Source organism: Bos grunniens, chromosome 3, assembly GCF_055505025.1.
Source record: "Bos grunniens cultivar Pamir isolate PY7600 chromosome 3, Bosgru_T2T1.0, whole genome shotgun sequence".
NCBI lineage: Eukaryota > Metazoa > Chordata > Mammalia > Artiodactyla > Bovidae > Bos > Bos grunniens.
The window spans coordinates 92,459,518-92,483,148 of record NC_141167.1 but is presented as its reverse complement, the minus strand read 5'-3'; the positions used below and the strand labels follow the sequence as shown (position 1 = coordinate 92,483,148).

The window sequence follows — 23,631 nt, the reverse complement described above, 5'->3', positions numbered from 1 at the left end:
ATCTTTGTGTAATTTTTAAAATGTTTCTTGTGCTTGGAGGGTGTTGAGCTGCTTAGATCTATATACATTTTATAGTTTTTGTCAAATTCGGGAAATTTTATTCCACTGTTACAATTTCTTCCAATATTTATTGCCTCTTCCCTCTCCCTCCCCATTTGGGGATGCCAGTCATACATGTATTAATTTTATTACAGTTGTCCTAAAACTCACTGTTCCTCTATTGGTCTCTCCTCCAGTTTTTTTCTGTTTGATTTCAGATGGAATTAAGAGCAGGTTGGATGTTACAAAAGAAAAGATTAGGAAATTTGAAGAAAGGTAGCAATGTAAAGTAACAGCTTGTTCTACTAATGAAGTTTTCAGTAACTGAAACATGAGTTGATGTCATTGTGTTCCTTTCGTGACTTAGTTTTTCTTCTGTTCATTTTCTATTTAATGAGAATCGTAATGTCTTCCCCAAGCTTTCTTGAGATTTCTATCCTTTTGGTTCTCATCATGTGTGCTCAGAGTGCATGCTCTCTGCAGCTGTTCAGTTCAGTCGCTCAGTCGTCTCTGACTTTTTGTGACCCCATGAACCGCAGCACGCCAGGCCTCCCTGTCCATCACCAACTCCTGGAATCCACCCAAACCCATGTCCATCGAGTTGGTGATGCCATCCAACCATCTCATTCTCTTTCATCCCCTTCTCCTCCTGCCCTCAATCTTTCCCAGCATCAGGGTCTTTTCCAATGAGTCAGCTCTTTGCATGAGGTGGCCAAAGTATTGGAGTTTCAGCTTCAACATCAGTCCTTCCAATGAACACCCAGGACTGATCTCCTTAGGATAGACTGGTTGGATCTCCTTGCAGTCCAAGGGACTCTCAAAAATCTTCTCCAACACCACAGTTCAAAAGCATCAATTCTTCGGTGCTCAGCCTTCTTCACAGTCCAACTCTCACATCCATACATGACCACTGGAAAAACCATAGCCTTGACTAGACGGACCTTTGTTGGCAAAGTAATGTCTCTGCTCTTTAATATGCTATCTAGATTGGTCATAACTTTCCTTCCAAGGAGCAAGCATCTTTTAATTTCATGGCTCCAATCACTATCTGCAGTGATTTTGGAGCCCAGAAAAATAAAGTCAGCCACTGTGTCCACTGTTTTCCCATCTATTTCCCATGAAGTGATGGGACCAGATGCCATGATCTTAGTTTTCTGAATGTTGAGCTTTAAGCCAGCTTTTTCACTCTCCGCTTTCACTTTCATCAAGAGGTTCTTTAGTTCTTCTTCACTTTCTGCCATAAGGGTGATGTCATCTGCATATCTGAGGTTATTGATATTCCTCCTGGCAATCTTGATTCCAGCATGTGCTTCCTCCAGCCCAGCATTTCTCATGATGTACTCTGCATATAAGTTAAATAAGCAGGGTGACAATATACAGCCTTGATGTACTCCTTTTCCTATTTGGAACCAGTCTGTTGTTCCCTGTCCGGTCCTAACTGTTGCTTCCTGACCTGCATACAGGTTTCTCAAGAGGCAGGTCAGGTGGTCTGGTATTCCCATCTCTTTCAGAATTTTCCACAGTTAATTGTGATCCACACAGTCAAAGGCTTTGGCATAGTCAATAAACCAGAAATAGATGTTTTTCTGGAACTCTCTTGCTTTTTCCATGATCCAGCAGATGTTGACAATTTGATCTCTGGTTCCTCTGCCTTTTCTAAAACCAGCTTGAACATCTGGAAGTTCATGGTTCACATATTGCTGAAGCCTGGTTTGGAGAATTTTGAGCATTACTTTACTAGCGTGAGAGATGAGTACAATTGTGCGGTAGTTGGAGCATTCTTTGGCATTGCCTTTCTTTGGAATTGGAATGAAAACTGACCTTTTCCAGTCCTGTGGCCGCTGCTGAGTTTTCCAAATTTGCCTGCATATTGAGTGCAGGACTTTCACAGCATCATCTTTCAGGATTTGAAATAGCTCAACTGGAATTCCATCACCTCCACTAGCTTTGTTCGTAGTGATGCTTCCTAAGGCCCACTTGACTTCACATTCCAGGATGTCTGGCTCTAGGTGAGTGATCTCACCATCATGATTATCTGAGTTGTGAAGATCTTTTTTGTACAGTTCTTCTGTGTATTTTTGCTACTTCTTAATATCTTCTGCTTTTGTTAGGTCCACACCATTTCTGTCCTTTATTGAGCCCATCTTTGCATGAAATGTTCCCTTGGTATCTCTAATTTTCTTGAAGAGATCTCTAGTATTTCCCATTCTATTGTTTTCCTCTTATTTCTTTGCATTGATTGCTGAGGAAGGCTTTCTTATCTCTCCTTGCTATTCTTTGGAACTCTGCACTCAAATAGGTATATCTTTCCTTTTCTCCTTTGCTTTTTGCTTCTCTTCTTTTCACAGCTATTTGTAAGCCCTCCTCAGACAGCCATTTAGCTTTTCTTCACTTCTGTTTTTTGGAGATGGTCTTGATTCCTGTCTCCTGTGCAATGTCACGAACCTCCATCCATAGTTCATCAGGCACTCTATCAGATCTAGTCCCTTAAATCTGTTTCTCACTTTGACGGTATAGTATAAGGGATTTGATTTAGGTCATACCTGAATGGTCTAGTGGTTTTCTCCACTTTCTTCAATTTCAGTCTGAATTTGGCAATAAGGAGTTCATGATCTGAACCACAGTCAGCTCCCGGTCTTGTTTTTGCTGACTGTATAGAGCTTTTCCATCTTTGGCTGCAAAGAATATAATCAGTCTGATTTCAGTGTCAACCATCTGGTGATGTCCATGTGTAGAGTCTTCTCTTGTGTTGTTGGAAGAGGGTATTTGCTATGACCGGTGGTGCGTTCTCTTGGCAGAACTCTATTAGCCTTTGCCCTGCTTCATTTTGTACTCCAAGGCCAAATTGGCCTATTACTACAGGTATCTCTTGACTTCCTACTTTTGCATTCCAGTCCCCTATAATGAAAAGGACATCTTTTTTGGGTGTTAGTTCTAGAAGGTGTTGTAGGTCTTCATAGAGCTGTTGTTGAATCCTTATGGCATTATCATCTCCCTTTTGCATATTGCCTTGAGTAAGGAACATAACCTCAGTTTAAAATTCTCCCGAGTACTATTATGAAGTCTTTATGTATGCTGTAGGTCTTTTGTTGTTGTTGTTGGATTGAGGTATTTTATTTTAAACAATGCAAATCATTTTAAAATATTGCTAAAAATATCAGTGATAAACAGCTTTAAGCCTTTACTGTGCTTTAATAAGCAAAATAGTATGTTTATTTAAGTGTTTTATATTTTTTTGATCAATTTAATTCTTGGACTAATCCTGTAAGATATGATTATTCTATATTTTTCTGAAGAAGACCTGAGACATAGAAAGTTGTCCAAATCATGTTACTGTGACGACTGTAATATTACTTAGTTATTAAGTCTTTCTAAAGATTTAATGAGAATCCATGTAAGATACTTAGCAAAATGCCTGAAAACATTGTAAGTTCTCAAAATGAGCTAATTGTTATTTCTAGATTGATAAATGCTTAGATAAATTACGTTTGGACTATTTTTCAGAGTAATCTTGAGGATAGAATAGGTGAGTATACTGAAAAAATTAGCTATAAATGGATACTTTTTGTAAGTGGATGATTGGTTCTGTGGGATTGAATCTGTGCTTTAATCTATGCTTGAAAATTTATATAATTTGTATTTATGAAATTTTATAGATAACTGATTTAAGGAAGAAACTGAATCGGAATTGCTACATATCAGGTTTAAAGGATGTTTACCTAGACAATCAGTTTGCATACAAACTAAGATGATATATTTCCCTGGAAGTAGCCAGAGTAAAATCTTATCAACTGTTAAACACTCTGACAGTTACTAAGAATAATTACTTGGCAAATAGAGTGGCATCCTTTTACAACTCAGGGTCTGATAAGACTTTAAATGTGCATTCAGAAGTTACAGTTTGCAGTTTTAGCTAAGTGATTCTCAGCCTTCGGAAAAATCCTTTATTCACTTCCCATACTTATGAGAGCCCTCTTTTCAAAAACTTAGCAAATAGCTTTAAATAATAGTTTATTTGTCAATAAATTGATATATATGTATAAGCATAATGATTCTGTTCAAAACATGATAATTGGTAGTATACATGTTATACTGAGTTTCTATAATTCTAGCCAAAAGGAGAAAAAGTCTTAACTTGTAAGCCCATCATTACTAAGTTTGCGTGCGTAATTTTTATATAGACATGTTGAAATACACAAAATAAGTCACTGTGGTGAAGAATTCCATGTTAAGAATCACTGCTTCATATGCAAGATTAAAATCTAAGAAACTGCATATTACATGTTAAAAAAATTGTGCTTGATCCATTTATTAGTTGTTCTTCCCCCTCATTTCTGAAGTATTTCAACTATTAACATTGATTCGTTCAAAAAGAAAACTCAGTGTTAGTTTATTCTGTTAGCTAAGAGAATCAGAAGGAGCTTGTAGCCAAAACTACTGTATTGTTCATTTGGTTTTCAAGCTCGTTAGTATTTTTCTTCTAGTAATACAGTAGACATTCATTCAAGTGAATGGAAGCAAATCTGATTATCAGTGTTTTACCAATCTTGATGGTTAACTGTTATTTATTATCTGAGTCCACCTTCAGCAAAATGTACAGTTGTGTTTAACACCTGGTACCTCCCTGTTTTTCTAGCTTTGTCTTTTCCTTAGCCCTGAAACTTACAGATGACTTCAGAACTGTGTGCTTTTGTACATTCAGATTGTTTACCCCAGTGAAAGCTCTTACCTTTCTCCCAGGTTTGTTTACCTAGAAAGGTCTTACTCACCCTTTAACATCCAGTGTAGATGTCAACACCTATATGAAGGCAGAAAAGGGAATATACTGTCTCCTAGGTGTATCATGGTGTATTTGCTTCCTGCTTGTGCATATGAATGCAGTAAGACATTTATAGAAGTAGGATTCTGAAACATTATTTTGAGTTGAGAAAAATAAAATTGTACAGATTTAAATTTCATGAATTAAAATTTTGTAAGTTATGGTACTAGTTGACCTTTCTGCCCAATGCCTTCTTGTTTGCTGACATATTTAAACTCTGGGTCAAAAGATCTTTCTTCTTTACAATGTAAAGCTTAAGTCAAAAGGGTTAGCGTGGAAATCTCATATTCCTGCTTTGTCCATACAGATTAAACAAAGTAAAATTTCATTTTGGCCTTTGAGAAATAAATGGTATAGGAAATGAATCAAATGTTGTTCCTTTAATGTTTCTTCAATGAAGGAATAGTCTGGCTCACCTTTGTAACAGAACCTCTTTTAAAAGCCTTTTAAATTAAAATACTCACATGCTTTTGTGCTGTTTAGTTAATATATCATACAAGTTATCATGTGCTAGATTTTACATTGTAGATAGGTTCTTTTTTTTTGCTTTAAAATTTTTCTCCTTGAAAATCGTAAAATGATATGCCTGTTATGTATATTTCACTATAATAAAAAATTCTTAATGCACAAAATAAAAACCTCATTTGCCAGCCATTTTGTGTAACCGCACTCACCCTATTGTTCTAAACTTTGCATTCTAATTCTCTCAATTTTTCCTTTACATCTTAAACCCCACCACTCAGCAAACTTTCCTTTTGTTAACAACTCCATAGCCTTTCCTCCTGTATTTACCACAATGGAGACCTTTACTAAAGGTACAGACATTTAGGTGCTCATAGCCTTCCTCTGCATCTCAATTTCTGCTTTTACTTTAATGATCTGTGTCCACATAGACAATGAAAACTTCTTCAGTGCCTTGAGCTTCTCTTTTCTGGCAATCTTTTCTTGATTCTGCCTTAGCTAGGCGTTCAGTTTTTAGGTTATATCATGGATGTTATGGCTCCAGTTAAACTTTCAAATTACCAAAAATGTTGATCACTGTGACAAAGTCAGAGACCATTGTTCAAGCTTGTTTATTCAGCTATACCCATTAGTACTGTACCCTGATCATCTGAACTACTATCTTTAGAGTTCTAGCTGATCTTCCCCTTCTCTCTTCTTCAGATCTTTTATATTGTATTTCTGTATGATTTTCCTGGTGGCTCAGATGGTAAAGAATCTGCCTGCGATGCAGGAGACATGGATTTGATCCCTGGGTCGGGAAGATCCCCTGGAGAAGGAAGTGGCAACCCACTCCAGTATTCTTGCCTGATGAATTCCATGGACAGAGGAGCCTGGTGGGCTATAGTCCATGGAGTTGCAAAGAGTTCGACATGACTGAGCAACTAACACACACATATATTACAATAGTAGCAGTGATTTTATGATTTTGAAATTGTGGAAAGTTTTCCCACCTTTGAAAGTATTTTGTGCAATGTGATTATATTTTCTGATTTAAAATGTATATAACTCATGCCAGTATTTGGATTTTTAAAAAATGCAATCCTGAATCAAAACTCTAATGTAAGAACACTTGAGCAGTTTTGAGTGATTTTGTTTGTTTTATAGTGGATTCACTGGGTCAGGTTAAGAGTGAAGGGGAATTGATAGTTAAAAGTTGCTGGTGATGTAAGGGGTGTGTGTCCTTCTTAGAATGTTGATCATTTAAGGTTTCAAGATTGACTCATCCAGCAGTTTTCATTCCCAAATCACAGTCATAAATTTTCTGTTTTAAATGTAATTTTTTTTTGTTTGTTTGTTTTGAAGGTATCAGTTTTTGGAAGAAGCTTTTCAAAACCAGAAAGGTGCAATTGAGAATCTACTGGCTAAGCTTCTTGAGAAGAAGAATTATGTTCATTTTGCAGCTACTCAGGTGCAGAATAGGTAAGTGTGGTTCCTTAAAACCAAAATTTCACATTAAGGATTATTAAACACAGTGGGTCCAGTTTAAATTTGTTTTCCTTCTATATTAAGCATATATAGAAAAGATTTTTTTTTTTGAGGAGTAAATGATTTGAGGTTGGATTATGATGTTTATTAAAGAAAATTTAATTCACTAAAATTTTGGATACTCATTTAGGATACATCATTGACTGTTATATAGTTAATATCACTCTAGTCTTCATAAGGCTTAGTTAAGTGTAGAAAAAGCAATTATTGTATAAAGAGTTAAATTATAAAATTTTGACTAGAGACTGTGGAAGACAGAGGAGAGAATATGAAGAACGGTGGGCAAATTTTCCATCTGTAAAACAAACATTAAAAACAGTACTTATCAAAAAAAATAAAATAAAATAAAAACAGTACTTATCTTAGTTGTATTATTATGAGAACACAGTTTCTGGCACATAGTAAACCCTCAAATTTTAGCTTTTTAAAATCACCAACACTAGTTTTTAGAACAACAACAATAGTTTTTAGAAATCCTATTTTTGTTAATTTCTAAATTAACTAAATTTGTTGATAAAGCACGTGGGACTGAGACTTTTCTGGTGGTCCAGTGGTTAAGACTCCATACTTCTACTCCAGGGGCCATGGGTTTGATTCCTAGTTAGGGGACTCGGATCATGCAGTGTGGCCACAGAAAAACAAACAAAAACAGACACAAAAAACCCACAATGGCTGTTGGGACTAAGTTCATAAGTGAGTAGGTTAAGAAGATTAGGACTCTTAAAGGAGTCCTTGCAGACAAACACTTGGAGCTGGCATAATTAAAACCCCTATGTTCCTAGAGGTATGAATAAGGGTTCATATGTTTTTATTCTTTAGACTCACAAAATTAAGACTTCTAGGATCTCTAGAATATTAAAATTAATTTTTGATGATTTAAAAAGACCCATTAAATACTTAAAATATTGAAGATGAATGAATGGTGATTATATAGTATATTAGGTAATAATATGTTAGACATTAAGAGATGTTATAACTTTCATCCTAAAAGGTTATACCAAAGGAAAATAGAGGCTCCTCAGAGAGTGTAGACAATATGTAAATATATATACACATATACTAGTCAGGAACCACTAGTTCTTGTGGTTATGTCAGGATGTTTTTTATGCTGTTATATTGTAGATGATATTGGAGAGGCTAACTGTCTTCTCATAAATTACAGATGGTTATCCTTTTCAGACAAAGGATAGAGAGAGAATTCATATGCAGTCCTGTATTTTTATACCATGTATGTTATGCATATTTTGTATAAATGTTCCTCAGTCTGTATAGACAAGTGAGGCTTATGTGTCGTATGATTACAGATGGTTGGAGAAAGAATTTCATCTCCAGAAAGCTTTAAAATAAAGCATTTAAGATTAAAATCTATAATTATACTTCTTTTAAATTCTTCGATGACTTTTCTCCATTTTTTAATGTACATTCATTTATTTTTCTCTTCCTTTACAATTGAATGTAAATTATCCATGCTTAAACCTAGGGGTGTTTGACTCTACTGTCAGCATGCTTAATGATTTCAACCTTTGGCTGAATCTTTTTTTTTTTTTTTTTTTTTAATTTATTTATTTTTAATGGGAGGATAATTGCTTTACAATGTTGTGTTGGTTCTGCCATGCATGAATCAGCCATAGGTATGTGTATGTTCCCTCCCTCTTGAACCTCCCCTTCCTTTCCGAATCATTTTGAGTCATGTATTTCTTAGCACTAGTAATTAGCACTCTGATTTAAAAAAACTTGTCCTGTACTCACTTTAATAAGATAAGGACAGCACTGAGTAAAACTTTCAAATCAGTGCCTGATGTACAAAGGAGGGAAAACTACATTCTTGATCCAGTGTATTCAAGTTATTCAAATTTGTACTTGATAAATGAAAGGCAATTTTAGTGGTTGAAAGTGTTAGTTATAGTTTGTATAAAAGTAGAATGTGTAAAAGTTGAAGGTTACCATCTTATGATTGTTTGTTAACATTTTATGTATTTATATTTGTGGGATTTTTCTCTTCCTATTTTATAAATAGCAAGGTATTGGCTATTTCATATTTGCAACCAAAATTTTTATAACTTAATGGTAGCTTGTATTTATTTCTAAAACATTTAACAGCTATTTTTATAAAAGGAATGAAAGTGTTTTATTCCCTTAAAACATTTTGAGAAGTAAGTCATTTTGAGAAAAACCCATGCAATGAGTATATATGAATTCACATTTGAAGTAGTTATAAGTGAACCTAAATGCTTCTACGCTTCCTGCTATTTCAAAAGATAATAGTATTGGTTGCAACATTGGTTCTTTGCTCATTGTTCTTGAAAAGCACTATGATTAAATAGAACCAATGTGCCATATTTAACACTAACCAGCAATCATTGATGGCAGATGTTTGTATATCACTTTCATGTCATAGAAACTAAAGGAGATTGCCATGTAGTGTAATAAACTGTCCTTTATGAACTTAATTTAAAATTACTAAATATTTAATTCATTCTTTGTCTATATACATAACTTGTTTGGGCCAAATTGAGTGGTCAGGCCTGCCAAAACATAAGTTGTACATTTGACATAAATTTAATTACTCGTTTAAGTGCCCAGTTGGATGAATTTCTGTTACAGTTGGTAATTCAGAGACGTAGGATAAGTCGATAACCTAATGATGCATTTCTCTTATTCAGGATAAAAGAAGTAAATGAGACTAACAAACGAGTAGAACAGGAAATTAAAGTGGCCATTTTCACCCTTATCAATGAAATTAATAAGAAAGGAAAATCTCTCTTACAGCAGCTAGAGGTATGGTTCAAAGCCAAAATAAAACAAAAACTGCTTCTCTTGCTCTTTAGCTGTTTTTAATGTTTATTGAAAGCTCTTTTAGATTGGTTGTGGGGGGTATGAAAGTAAAGTCAGTTAAAAATTTTTTCGTGTGTTTTTTTAATTGGAAAATCCTCTTTTCAAGTTAGTTACTTTATAGCCCAATTTAATTAATAATACTTTAGCTATATCAGTTAGGAGATAGTGTTGGCCTCTTAGAAATGAAAGAATTATTACTAAAATGTGATATAAATGAAGACAAAGCTGACCTGCCACACTCCCTCTTCTCCCCTCAGATGGGCCCTCAGTTTAACTTTTACGTGTGAATGTATATTGGGAGTCTTACTGACTCATGCGGGTGCTTCATTTTATTTTTTAATGTTCCATAGTTTTCCTAAAAATGCTATTCATTTTGAAATTTATAAACTTTAAATTTACTGGTAATTTTGTTGTATTATGTCTTTATGTTGCATATTTTGAGGTTAATATATGATTTAAATTTCTAGATGAGAAGCCAGTCAATTTGTGAAATCCAGATTGTTTTAATCAGAGACTCTACTGACCACAGTTGATTGTTCTCAAAATTTTGTGGTTTTAAATTGGCTTAGGTAATATGGGGTTACATTTAAAGCAGAATTGAAAAGTAATAAATTACATGGATATTTGATTAACTTTTAGTTACTATTAACCTCAAATTTTTCATAGATTTTTTTTCTGTTGCTATTGCTTTCTTCAAAATTGTGAAATATTAGGCATAATTACATATAAATATATGTCAGCAGTATATGTCAGCAGAGTAGGATTTCTGAATTTCTGTCTTTTGAAATACATGTTGCCATTGTTCCACTATTGTGAGATTAAAAGTACTCTCACACATATTGTTAGTTTGAGGTTTCTTATGACTGTTGTATATCCAGCCTAGTTGCATTTAACCTTAATAGATTTTTATTTTAAAAAGGACCTTGTAAAGGGAGAGCATGAGCAGGCAATTATTTTTGATACCTTTTAACTTACAGTAAATACATTTTAATTATAAGTCTAAAGTAATGTTCTGAAACCATTTCAAGAACTTTTGAATTAAAAGTTTTGAATTAAAGTGCCTTTTATTGCTAAAATATACACTAATACCTAATGATAAATCTGCCACATATTTCTAACATGCTGATAATTTAAGCAATAGATATTTTCTAGTGTACTATGTTTCTAAACTTTGTAAAATAGAGGTTTTCCTAAACTTTATAAAAGGGATGATTTTCTGGGAAGTTGTAAATAAAACTCCCATCAGTTGAATATTTTTATCTACTAATTTACATTATAAAGTGAGCAAGTTATTTCCTTAGGAGAAATATTGTTCAGTAAACTCAGTTGAATCACTTGTAAGAAAGTGGTTAAGACCGAAGAGGCAAGTTGTTTAGCATGCTGAAAGTCAAAGGACATAGAGCATCCTCTATTCCTTCTGGGAAGTTTCATCCCCAGAAAGCAGTTTATTTTTCCTTTGCAGCATTTTCCTCAAATTGATCTTTGCTTCCACTCTGCAATTCATCTTTCTCCTTTTGTCTTAATATTTAAAATAATAGGTTTTTTCAGCCTCATTGCCACACCAGTAGATGGCACTGGTAACACAAAATTTTCTTTGGCCTGAGAAGTGTACTGAGTTAAGATAATAAAATTATTTCTAAAGGTCAGCTCATAAGTCATAAGCTCTATATATTAGATTAGCCTAATAGAAGGACACTATTTTTAACAAAGACTTTTCATCTTCTGAAGGAGAAGGAAGACATAATTAACATTAGTTTCTGTATATACAATGTCTATTTTAGCCCAGAGAACTAAGAACTAAATTTTAGTCCCTCTTTTGTTAGTAACTTTGTCCTTGAACATAGACTCATTAAATAATGAGGAGCTTAAGTTATCCCATATTTAAAGATAAATATAAGTACTATGTTCATTTGTGATAGAAATTGAACTGATATATATAGTAATTCCTCAGTGAACCTCTTGTTCTGTTTCAGAATGTTACAAAAGAAAGACAGATGAAGTTACTACAGCAACAGAATGACATCACAGGCCTTTCCCGGCAGGTGAAACACGTTATGAACTTTACTAACTGGGCAATTGCAAGTGGTAGCAGCACGGCACTACTGTACAGCAAGCGACTGGTGAGACCCCAGTACCTTCTTTTTCTTTAAGTTGACCTTATTAAGGTGTTACTTACACCTATTTAAATTTACATTTTGAATTTCAGTAGAAGTAATGACCATCACACCAAAATATAGGAAGTTTCCATTACCTGCAAAAGTTTTTTTGTTTTTCTCTACCCCTAGCATTTTGCAGCCACTAGTCTGATTTTTGTCATTTTCTAGAATTTCATATAAATGAAATCATACACTAAGGTTTGAGTCAATCATGGGTTTTGGAAATACTTGTATAATGTAGTTTAGCACCAGAAATGGCAGAAATTCAAGCATGTGTGTTTGATTGTTAATATAGTTTTTTTAAACACTGATTCTGTCTCATCTGAGATGGACACTCTGGGGCTACATGAGGTTTTATTATGTCTTTATCTTGTTTGTTTTCTCAAGTGGTATTTAATTTTAAGACTAATGTGATTTTTTCCCTGTAAGATTACTTTTCAGTTGCGCCATATTTTGAAAGCACGGTGTGATCCTGTCCCTGCTGCTAATGGAGCAATACGTTTCCATTGTGATCCTACCTTTTGGGCAAAGAATGTAGTCAATTTAGGTAAGAAATAATTAGTTGTATGGCTATAATTTGGAACACTGAATTAGGAGAAAGCAGCTAAAACAAATCTTAGGTACTTCAAGATTTTAAGTGACATTCTAGCATGTAAACTTTTGAAAGATAAGTTCTTCATTGGAAACTCACTTCAGCTTTGTTCATTACATCTTTAAGAATGTTGAGAGTCTCCTCTGTATAGTTTTCAATAGTAGGGATCATTTCTAACTTTTTCCCCCATATCTTTTAAAATTGCTATGGACTGTTACATGTCAAAAACTTAGCAAATGAGTTTTTTCTCTAAATAATTTCTTACATGCTTAGTAGCTTATATATTAATGGTACAAAATTGTCCACTTGAGGAAGCCTTTCAGCATTCTAATGTGTCCAGATCCCATGTTCTGAGGTATGGTTGAAAGATAAGAGTAGCTCTTTTGACATGGAAGCCAAATGGACTTTGCTTTTGTTACTCCACAATGTGGATCTAAGGACTGTAGGTGAAAATTATAGATAAATGTATAAACAGCTCAGTTTACAATAAAACATTGCTTTCCCCAATCAACAGTTAGAGCTGTCTACAGATGGATTAAACTTATTTTCAGAATAGTCAAGTGCTCACCATTGGAAGCTGTAAAAGCATAGATGAATGGCTTTTTGTAAAAATAGTAATAATCTTTGTGTATATTCAGGTTTGGCTATAGCTTTAGATCAGGCATCAGCAAACTGTTTTTGTGTGATGTGGTAGCTAAGTTTGGCTTTTATGTTTTAAAGAGTTGTTAAAAAGTATATGACAGATCTTATGTGGCCTGCAAAGCCTAAAAATCTGGCTTATTACATGAAAAAGGTTTGCCAACTCTACTTTAGATCAAACCTTCCTAAAATATGCATTCTATTCCTAGAAAGTACTTGACTCTGGAAAAAGGAAGGAGAATTTGTCATTTCCAAGGATATAAATAGTAATAGTTTTAAAACATTCAACATGTCCATAGAAAACAGTGTAGTACTCTTCCCTGCACATTTTGACAGTTCAAAGGCAGATGGAATCGGTATTAGCAATCTCGGATATCCTTGAATCTCCTCAGGAGAGAATTTATTTAGACTGACTAGGTGGGCCTCTTCTCATAGTGTATCTTTCAGCTGTTTAATTTTCTGTACATTTGTGTAAATAATAAGGGCAGATAATATATCATTCTGAGTAATCAGAAATCAATTAATTGGCTTTGGACTATATTAGGTTTCTGACCGTTACCATCTTTGACCCTAGCTCCCTTTGTTATTGTGCTATTGGGAGCTTTGAGTGGTGGTAGTTGTCAGAGGAAAGAGGAAAATATAATGATTAGTCCATGATGTAGATGTTGATTATATGCAAATTACTCTCATTTTTTTTAAATCCTTCAGGTAATCTAGTAATAGAGAGTAAACCAGCTCCTGGTTATACTCCTAATGTTGTAGTTGGGCAAGTTCCTCCAGGGACAAACCACATTAGTAAAACCCCTGGACAGATTAACTTAGCACAGCTTCGCCTTCAACATATGCAACAGCAAGTGTATGCACAGAAACAGCAGTTGCAGCAGATGAGGATGCAGCAGCCACCTGCACCCGTACCAACAACAACAACAACAACACAGCAGCACTCCAGACAGGCAGCCCCTCAGATGTTACAGCAACAGGTGAGCGTTGTATCACATTACTGAGACAAATTATGAAGACCTCAAGTCTGTATATACTCTGTCCTATATAGGTGAGTTACACATTTCAAAGTTACTAATGGGGACAGAGATCAAGGGACAGAGCTCAAAGGTCAGTTTAAACATTTTTCTTTGGATATGGCAGGGATGTGGGGGACGTGTGAGGAAGGACAAGAGTTAAATACTATGATGGGAAACAATTAACTCACTAGTACTATGGAGGTATGCAGGAAACACAAATTCTATCACTGGGTCAGGAAGATCCCCTGAAGTAGGAAATTGCATCCCACTCCAGTATTCTTGGCAAAGAGTCTGACACTAAGCGACTGAGCACACACACTGTGGAGGTATACACACTTTTATCCCTCTATACCACATCTTTTTTATTCTGCACCTGTGGTTTTGGGTCAAAGAACCGTGTTCTATCTGATATCTGATACGTTCTTTAGGCTTTTGGTCAAATCATTTCCTTTCCTGTATCTTCCCTGCTCTCTTCTCTCTCATCCAAATCAAAACTGTTCATCCGGGGTTCATTAAGTTAATGCTGATAGGCTTTGAAACACACTTAGACTAAGAGAAGGAGATTGGGGCAAGACACGAGCAGAATGACTTACACTTTTTACTATCCTGAGAAAATTATTTTTACTGTAACATTTTATAATTGAAAGATAAATTTATAAATATTATTACATAAATGCAATATATACCTTTTGCAGCCTCCAAGATTGATCAGTGTTCAAGCAATGCAAAGAGGCAACATGAATTGTGGAGCTTTCCAAGCCCATCAAATGAGATTGGCTCAGAATGCTACCCGAATACCAGGGATACCCAGGCACAGCGGCCCTCAGTATTCCATGATGCAGCCACATCTCCAAAGACAAGTATGCCTAGAGTTACATTTGTAAGAATCATACAATTTTAAAACTAAAAGACAGCAATTTTTTAAAATCAGTTGTGGGAGGGAGGATGGGTGGTCATTGATACCTTTGAGAATTTGACTAATGCTGTGTTATCTTCCTGTCCCAGGAAAATACACATAAAATTTGTATTAAATTTTAAGAGCTTCTTTGATGTCTTTAAACCCAATGTATACTTTGTGTTGAGCATCCCTTATTTAGTCCAACCAATTCATTTTACAGAAGTGAAAAATAAAGGAGCTTATTATTTACCCAGAGTTCCTAGAGGTAATGGTAAAATTAAGAATAAAACTTTAGTTTCTTGAAATTATTCTTCTGATCTTTTAATATGACATTTTGACTTTTTTATTCCTCTCTTTACTCAGTGTTGTTTATTTTAAGATGGGTATGCCTACTCTTGTGTTTAGAGTGGCATGTTTTCTAATCTTTGCTTGAATAGTAGATTGTATAGGAAGGTATGATTACTTTTACATAGGATTTCTGGTGATATATAAAAAAAAGGTCATTTTATCATTGTTAGAGTGATGTTTCTCAAAGTATGATATAAAGGCCATGAGAATTACTGGGGCATCTTGTCATAAATACATTCTGAACTATATCCATTGAATCAGAATTTACAGGAGGGGAATACTCAGAAATATGTGAACTTGTACTGATTTAGATGGACCTGCATACTAAAGTTGCACAAATACCATCCTAGAGAAGTGGTCCTCCAACTTTTTGGCTCATTTACCTCTGAAAGACTTTTGGAAAATACATACCTCACATATTACGGTATGTGAGGTATACCTCACATTTGAAGGTTGACATTTAAAACTTCCATTACAAGTTTAAGTTTAAATAGTAAGCCCTTTGCAGGGCTTACTGTCTACCATATTATAAATACTAACATTATAAAGTAAAACCCTTGCATTATTTTTTAAGTGGATTCACTGGAGTCCCAAATACAGTAGCAGATTGTTTTTGTTGTTGTTGTTGTTTTCTTAAACTTTTTTATTTTCTCTTGGATTATAGCCGATTTACAGTGCTGTGATAGTTTTGGGTGGACAGCAAAGGGACTCAGCCATAAATATACATGTCTCCATTCTCCCATAAATTCCTCTCCCATCAAGCTAGCACGTAACACTGACAGTTCCCTGTGCTATTCCTTGTTGGTTATTCATTTTAAATAAAGCAGTGTGTACATATCGATCCAAAACTCCCTGACTGTCCCTTGCCCCCATTGTTCCCTCATGGTAACCATAAGTTTGTTTTCTAAGTCTATGAATCTGTTTCTGTTTTATAAATAAGTTCATTTGTATTATTTCTTTTTAGATTCCACATATAGGGGATATCATACAATATTTCTTTATCTTAGCAAGTTATTTTTTGAAAGTCAAAATTACATACTTTTTTCTCCTTGGACTTAAATTTATTTTCTACTTTTATAGAATTTTATCTTAATATATTTATGTTTGATAGAATTGTGAATCAGTTTGTTGCAGTTTTCTGCTGGAAAGAAGTCTTTCTATTTTAAAATTCTGAATGCTGTTATCAAGCATTAATACTTTTTCTTTAGACCAGATTTTCATTACAATTATTCCTATACAGTTTAAGATATATATTTACATGGTTTAAGAATATTAGGGAACAAAAATTAAATTCTTTGAGATATACATTTCTTTATGTGATAGAGCCTTTTTCCTTTCCTATTCATTTATGCATATTTGTATGTTTGTTACCTTTTACTGTTGAGAGTAAGTCAGAATTCAGCATTGATTTACCAGTTGACAACTTCTTTAGGCCTTTCGTCATTTTTGTTGATCATTAAGTATCATCAGAGCTCAATCCAAAGATTTGTTACCCAGGTTTTAGAGCCAGACACTCTGTCTGCTGATTGATTGATGCCTTTATTTTCAACTGTACATTTGCCTATCTCTTCAGCATTGTTTTTGTGTGTGTGTGTGTGTGTGTGTGTGTGTGTTTTATGCTGGGGCGATATGTTGGATTAGATTAGAGATGAGTTAGAGATGTCCTGTGTTATTTCTTATTTTTGGAGAAGGGCAGTTTTGAAAGAAATAGTTGGGAAAAACTCACAGACCATGGTACATTCTTAGGTAAATTGGGTTTTCTTCAGAAAAAAGTATATATGAAGGTTGACTATCTAGATTTTAATTTCCTTAGAAGTATTCACATACACAATGACCCCTTAGTTCTTGGAAAGCCTTCAAATAGTACCAGGAGGCAGGTACACCCTTTAGAATGGTGCAGAAGCTACAAAATCAGACCAACCATCTTAGGACCTTGTCCTTAGACTTTGGGTCCTACAGAAATCACTGACTGTTAGAATTTTAAGTTTTAAAATATTTCAGATGGTTTATATGTGTATACTAAGTTATTTCCCAGAGATTTTAATCTCTTATTTTTTTACATAGCACATATATATGTATGTTTATCACGTATAATTAAATTTATCTTGAGAAAACAAGAACATTAAACAACTCTTAGTTTAAATCACCACATTAAGGATCATCTCAATGGATACAGAAAGGTATCTGATAAAAGTAATGATGGTAATCTTGTAAACTGAATAGAAGAAATTTTCTTTATCCTGAGAAAATACATCAGAAACCTACTGCAAACATTTTGTTTTCTTTTTTAATTGAGATATAGTTGATTTTCAATAGTGTTTCAGGTGTGCAACATAGTGATTCACAATTTTCAAAGATTATACTTCATTTATAGTTATAAAATATTGGTTATATTCTCTGTGCTATACAGTATATCCTTGTAGCTTGTTTATTTTGTATGTCAGTTCAGTTCAATCAGTCGTGTTTGACTCTTTGCGATCCCATGGATGCCAGGCTTCCCTGTCCATTACCCAACTCCCGAAACTTGCTCAAACTCTTGTCCATCAAGTTGGTGATGCCATCCAACCTGCTCATCCTCTGTTTTCTCCTTCTCCTGCCTTCAGTCTTTCCCAGCATCAGGGTCTTTTCCAATGAGTCAATTCTGTGCATCGGGTGGCCAAAGTATTGGAGTTTCAGCTTCAGCATCAGTCCTTCCAATGAATATTCAGGACTGATTTTCCTTTAGGATGGACTGGTTTGATGTCCTTGCAGTCCAAGGGACTCTCAAGAGTCTTCTCCAACACCACAGTTCAAAAGCATCAATTCTTTGGTGCTCAGCTTTCTTTATAGTCCAACTCTCACATCCATATATGACTACTGGAAAAACCATAGCTTTTTTTTTTTAAGTTAATTTATTTATTTTAATTGGAGCTAATTACGTTACAGTATTGTAGTGGTTTTTGCCATTCATTGACATGAATCAGCCATGGGTGTACATGTGTCCCCCATCCTGAACCACCCTCCCCGCCTCGCTTCCCATCCCATCCCTCAGGGTCATCCCAGTGCACCGGCCCTGAGTGCCCTGTCTCGTGCATCAAACCTGGACTGGCGATCTATTTCACATATGATAATATACGTGTTTCAGTGCTCTTCTCTCAAATCACCCCACCTTCGCCTTCTCCCACAGAGTCCAAAAGTCTGTTCTTTACATCTGTGTCTCTTTTGCTGTCTTGCATATAGAGTCATCGTTAGCATCTTTCTAAATTCCATACATATGCGTTAATATACTGTATTGGTGTTTTTCTTTCTGACTTACTTCACTCTGTATAATAGGCTCCAGTTTCATCCACCTCATTAGAACTGATTCGAATGCATTCTTTTTAATAGCTGAGTAATATTCCATTGTGTATATGTACCGCAACTTCCTTATCTATTTGTCTGCCCTTGGACATCTAGGTTGCTTCCATGCCCTAGCGCTGTAAAAAGTGGTGTGATGTGATTGCTAAAAAGTACATGTGTCTCTTTCAATTCTGGTTTCCTCAGTGTGTATGCCCAGCAGTGGGATTGCTGGGTCGTATGGCAGTTCTATTTCCAGTTTTTAAAGGAATCTCCACACTGTTCTGTATAGTGGCTGTACTAGTTTGCATTCCCACAAACAGTGTAAGAGGGTTCCCTTTTCTCTGCACCCTCTCCAGCATTTATTGTTTGTATACTTTGGGATAGCAGCCATTCTGACCGGCGTGAGATGGTACCTCATTGTGGTTTTAATTTGCATTTCTCTGATACTGAATGATGTTTAGCATCTTTTCATGTGTTTGTTAGCCATCTGTATGTCTTTGGAGAAATGTCTGTTTAGTTCTTTGGCCCATTTTTTGATTGGGTCGTTCATTTTCTGGAATTGAGCTGCATGAGCTGTTTGTATATTTTTGAGATGAATCCTTTGCCAGTTGCTTCGTTTGCTATTATTTTCTCCCATTCTCAAGGCTGTCTTTTCACCTTGCTTATAGTTTCCTTTGTTGTGCAAAAGCTTTTAAGTTTAATTAGGTCCCATTTGTTTATTTTTGCTTTTATTTCCATTACTGTGGGAGGTGGGTCATAGAGGATCGTGCTGTGATTTATGTCAGAGAGTGTTTTGCCTATGTTGTCCTCTAGGAGTTTTATAGTTTTTGGTCTTATGTTTAGATCTTTAATCCATTTTGAGTTTATTTTTGTGTATGGTGTTAGAAAGTCTTCTAGTTTCATTCTTTTACAAGTAGTTGACCAGTTTTCCTAGCACCACTTGTTAAAGAGATTGTCTTTTCTCCATTGTATATTCTTGCCTCCTTTGTCAAAGATAAGGTGTCCATAGGTGCGTGGATTTATCTCTGGACTTTCTATTTTGTCCCATTGATCTATATTTCTTTGTGCCAGTACCATACTGTCTTAATGACTGTAGCTTTGTAGCATAGTCTGTGAAGTCAGGTAGGTTGATTCCTCCAGTTCCATTCTTCATTCTCAATATGGCTTTGGCTATTCAAGGTTTTTTGCATTTCCATACAAATTGTGAAATTATTTATTCTAGTTCTGTGAAAAATACCATTGGTAGCTTGATAGGGATTGCATTGAATCTATAGGTTGCTTTGGGTAGTATACTCATTTTCACTATATTGATTCTTCTGATCCATGAACATGGTATATTTCTCCATCTATTGTTGTTATCTTTGATTTCTTTGATCAGTGTTTTATAGTTTTCCGTATATAGGTGTTTTGTTTCTTTAGATAGATTTATTCCTAAGTATTTTATTCTTTTTGACGCAATAGTGAATGGAATTATTTCCTTAATTACTCTTTCTGTTTTCTCATTGTTAGTGTATAGGAATGCAAGGGATTTCTGTGTATTAATTTTATATCCTGCAGCTTTACTATATTCATTGATTAGTTCTAGTAATTTTCTGGTGGTGTCCTTAGGGTTTTGTATGTCAAGGATCATGTTCTCTGCATACAGTGAGAGTTTTACTTCTTCTTTTCCAGTCTGGATTCCTTTTATTTCTTTTTCTTTTCTGATTGCTGTGGCTAAAACTTCTAAAACTATGTTGAATAGTAGTGGTGAGAGTGGGCACCCTTGTCTTGTTCTTGACTTTAGGGGAAATGCTTTCAGTTTTTCACCATTGAGGATAATGTTTGCTGTGGGTTTATCGTCTATGGCTTTTATTATATTGAGGTATGTTCCTTCCATACCTGCTTTCTGGAGCGTTTTGATCATTAATGGATGTTGAATTTTGTCAAAGGCTTTTTCTGCATCTATTGAGAATATCATATGGTTTTTATCTTTCAATTTGGTTGATTTGCAAATATTGAAGAATCCTTGCATCCCTGGGATAAAGCCCACTTGGTTGTGATGTGTGATCTTTTTAATATGTTGTTGAATTCTGTTTGCTAGAATTTTGTTAAGGATTTTTGCAACTATGTTCATCAGCGATATTGGCCTGTAGTTTTCTTTTTTTGTGGGATCTTTGTTTGATTTTGGTATTAGGGTGATGGTGGCCTCATAGAATGAGTTTGGCAGTTGACCTTCCTCTACAATTTTCTGGAAGAATTTGAGTAGGATAGGTGTTAGCTCTTCTCTAAATTCTATATGTTATCTTAAATGATCCTCATAAAAACCCTCAGAAAGACGGGTGTCCATTTTCATTTGTCATTTTCCACATTTCTAAATTACCAAGATTGTGATTTTGCCTAAAGTCACACAGAATTAAGAGTTAGGAATTGATAGCCATGTTTCCATTTGTAAATTTGTCATTCTTTCTACCATATTAGTTACACAATACACAATTATTTTTATTAAGACAAAAGTGTCAAAGTGAAATATAGATGGAACAGAGGTTCTCTGTGTCTGATGATTGAAAACTTTAGGGATTTCCAGATCATCTATTTTTATATATCTTTGTTCTCAAGTAAAATCATATCACCAGATTGACAGGGTACAATTATTGGCAAGTGTTTTTTTTTCCTAAATACTATACAAAAATGGACAGAAAATGAAATGGCTAACTTTGAATTTTATTTTTCCTGCATAAGTTTGAAAGGGCCCATTTCTTTGTCTCTCAGCCACAGGTATCAAACACTGAATTTTTGTATCCTTACTTAACTGAAAATTGTCATCAAGATACCGTTCATATTAGGCTATCCTGGCAGATCAAGTAATGATAACATCTTCTTTTCCTAACAGCATTCAAACCCAGGGCATGCTGGACCCTTTCCTGTTGTGTCAGTACATAACAACCCAGTCAATCCAACCAGCCCTACTACAGCTACTATGGCGAATGCAAATCGAGGTCCCACCAGCCCATCTGTTACTGCAATAGAATTAATTCCTTCGGTTACCAATCCAGAAAACCTGCCATCGCTGCCAGATATTCCACCTATACAGGTTTGTATTTAAGTTGAATGAGAGATTTAAAACCTATTGTTAATTAGAGAGTTGCGTATATATTTCTGGTTGCTTTTGTATTTTTTTTTAATGCAGCTGCAATATTTGTTTTGAAATTTCAAAAAAAATTGGTCTGAATATTTGAATTTTAAAAATTTACACGTGCTAGACCTAGTACTTCTCAATATTTTAAAGCTACAGGGCGTCAGCTTTGCTTATGTGTCATCTGCCAACAGGCAAACCTAGTGTTTAATGCAGCACTTTTGCTTCATTAGATCCAGAGAGAAGGTTTAGATCCAGAGAGAAGACCCAGGACCAAAATAAATTAAATTTTTGTGAATCTTCTGTTAGGTGCAAAAAAAACTTGTGCAAATAGGTTTGACTGAGAAAGGAGGAGGTTGGAAGGTGTAGATATCAGGCATGTACGGGGCAGTACTGAGAGAGAAGTAATAGTGAGGAGTAAAAGATGGGCAGGATGGGTCTCTGAGCTGTTGTGTCCCTTTCACCTGTAGCATTATTTCTGAAGAAAAATATTATTTGGTGCCTTCTAAAATTTTATAAATGTATTTGAATTAAAATCATTTTAAAAAATTAAATATAAAACTTGAAGGTTGTATTGAGTCATCTCATGTATAGTATGAGTTATTCAGAGTCAAGGGTCACTGTGGGAGCAAGGAGCAGTGAAATCACTAAATCATTAGGACCTGTGAGACTTCGTGGCTGCAGTTTAGTAATTATGTATTTAGTGGATTTATAGTATAGTTTTAAAGGATGTTTCTATAACTTCAGAATTGTTTCAGAATCACTAACTCATGAATTCTCTTAATGTATTTAGTGGATTTATAGTATAGTTTTAAAGGATGTTTCTATAACTTCAGAATTGTTTCAGAATCACTAACTTATGAATTCTCGTAATCTGATTGTTTCCCTAGTAATAGGAGAAATCTTTTGGCTAAGTGATTGGTAGGTGTAGTGGTGTTAAGAGTACTGCACTATACAGTGTAGAATTTTGGAATAAATCGATAAAAAATAAAATTTGTAAGTTGTAAGCTTGTAATTTATAAAATGTTGGTTTAATGCTTGAAATCATCTCATATGATATCTAGTATCCCTATTTCATGAAAGAGAGTGAGAGAGGTTAGTGACTTTCTCAGTCACCCAATAAATGGTAAGTTGCATTTCAAAGCCTAGCACCTGATTACAAATCCATTTCTCTCCCACTGCTACCCATAGAGATAGCAGGGAGACGGTTTGGGATTGTAGGTGTGGAAAAGTAGAGTATTGAGGGGCTCTAGGCAACCAGGGATAGTTAGATACAGTGTTAAAGGAGTCATTCAAGCACTCATTGCATGCTGAAGTGGATGCTGAAGATAAAAAGAAACAAGACTTGTTTCCAATTCTTAAGAAGCTTTCAAAGGTTAGCAACTTTAGAAAGGTTGCTAATGTCAAACTTTACATAATTTTCTAGGGCCACTCTAACAGAGAACAGATGAAGGAAGGAAGGATGCTCCACATTTTTGAAAAGCCTTGGTATCATAAGGCAAATGAGCCCTTACTAGACTTTTCTTGTCACCTTGCGCAAGAGCTTTGAAATCAAGACAAAAGGTTCCAGAATATATCCCCTCCCATCTTTAGTTTTTCTAAGTGGGATAGAAAGAACAGGATCCATGTTTTCTGTCATGAACCTTTTCTTCCTTGCAGACATATGGCGTAACTTCAGGTTATTAAAGTATTGTCTGCTCTAAAAAATTGAGATATAATTCTCGTACCATGAGACCCAACTTTTAAGAAATGGACAGTACAGTCTGTAGTTCTTAGTATATTCACAAGATTGTGCAACCATCACCACTGTCTAATTCCAGAACATTTTTGTCACCCTAAAAAAAACTACCCATTTGCAGTCACTCTC

The 23,631-nt window shown here is 34.9% G+C and overlaps 1 protein-coding gene across 10 annotated transcripts in view; it reads left to right on the top strand.

Annotated features, from left to right (window-relative positions):
- Positions 1-23,631, top strand: part of TRIM33 (tripartite motif containing 33) — a 144,935-nt gene that overhangs the window by 94,884 nt on the left and 26,420 nt on the right. For 7 of the 10 annotated variants that reach the window (XM_086391983.1, XM_086391980.1, XM_086391979.1 and 4 more), the window contains 7 exons: positions 6,665-6,781; positions 9,511-9,625; positions 11,656-11,802; positions 12,268-12,385; positions 13,778-14,049; positions 14,784-14,948; positions 21,522-21,722. In XM_086391983.1, coding sequence (XP_086248109.1) covers positions 11,677-11,802; positions 12,268-12,385; positions 13,778-14,049; positions 14,784-14,948; positions 21,522-21,722 — 882 coding nt within the window. In that variant the 5' untranslated portion in view covers positions 6,665-6,781; positions 9,511-9,625; positions 11,656-11,676. Of the gene's footprint in view, positions 1-6,664; positions 6,782-9,510; positions 9,626-11,655; positions 11,803-12,267; positions 12,386-13,777; positions 14,050-14,783; positions 14,969-21,521; positions 21,723-23,631 lie in introns of all 10 variants that reach the window. The other 3 variants (XR_015160752.1, XR_015160753.1, XR_015160751.1) reach the window with 1 other exon arrangement.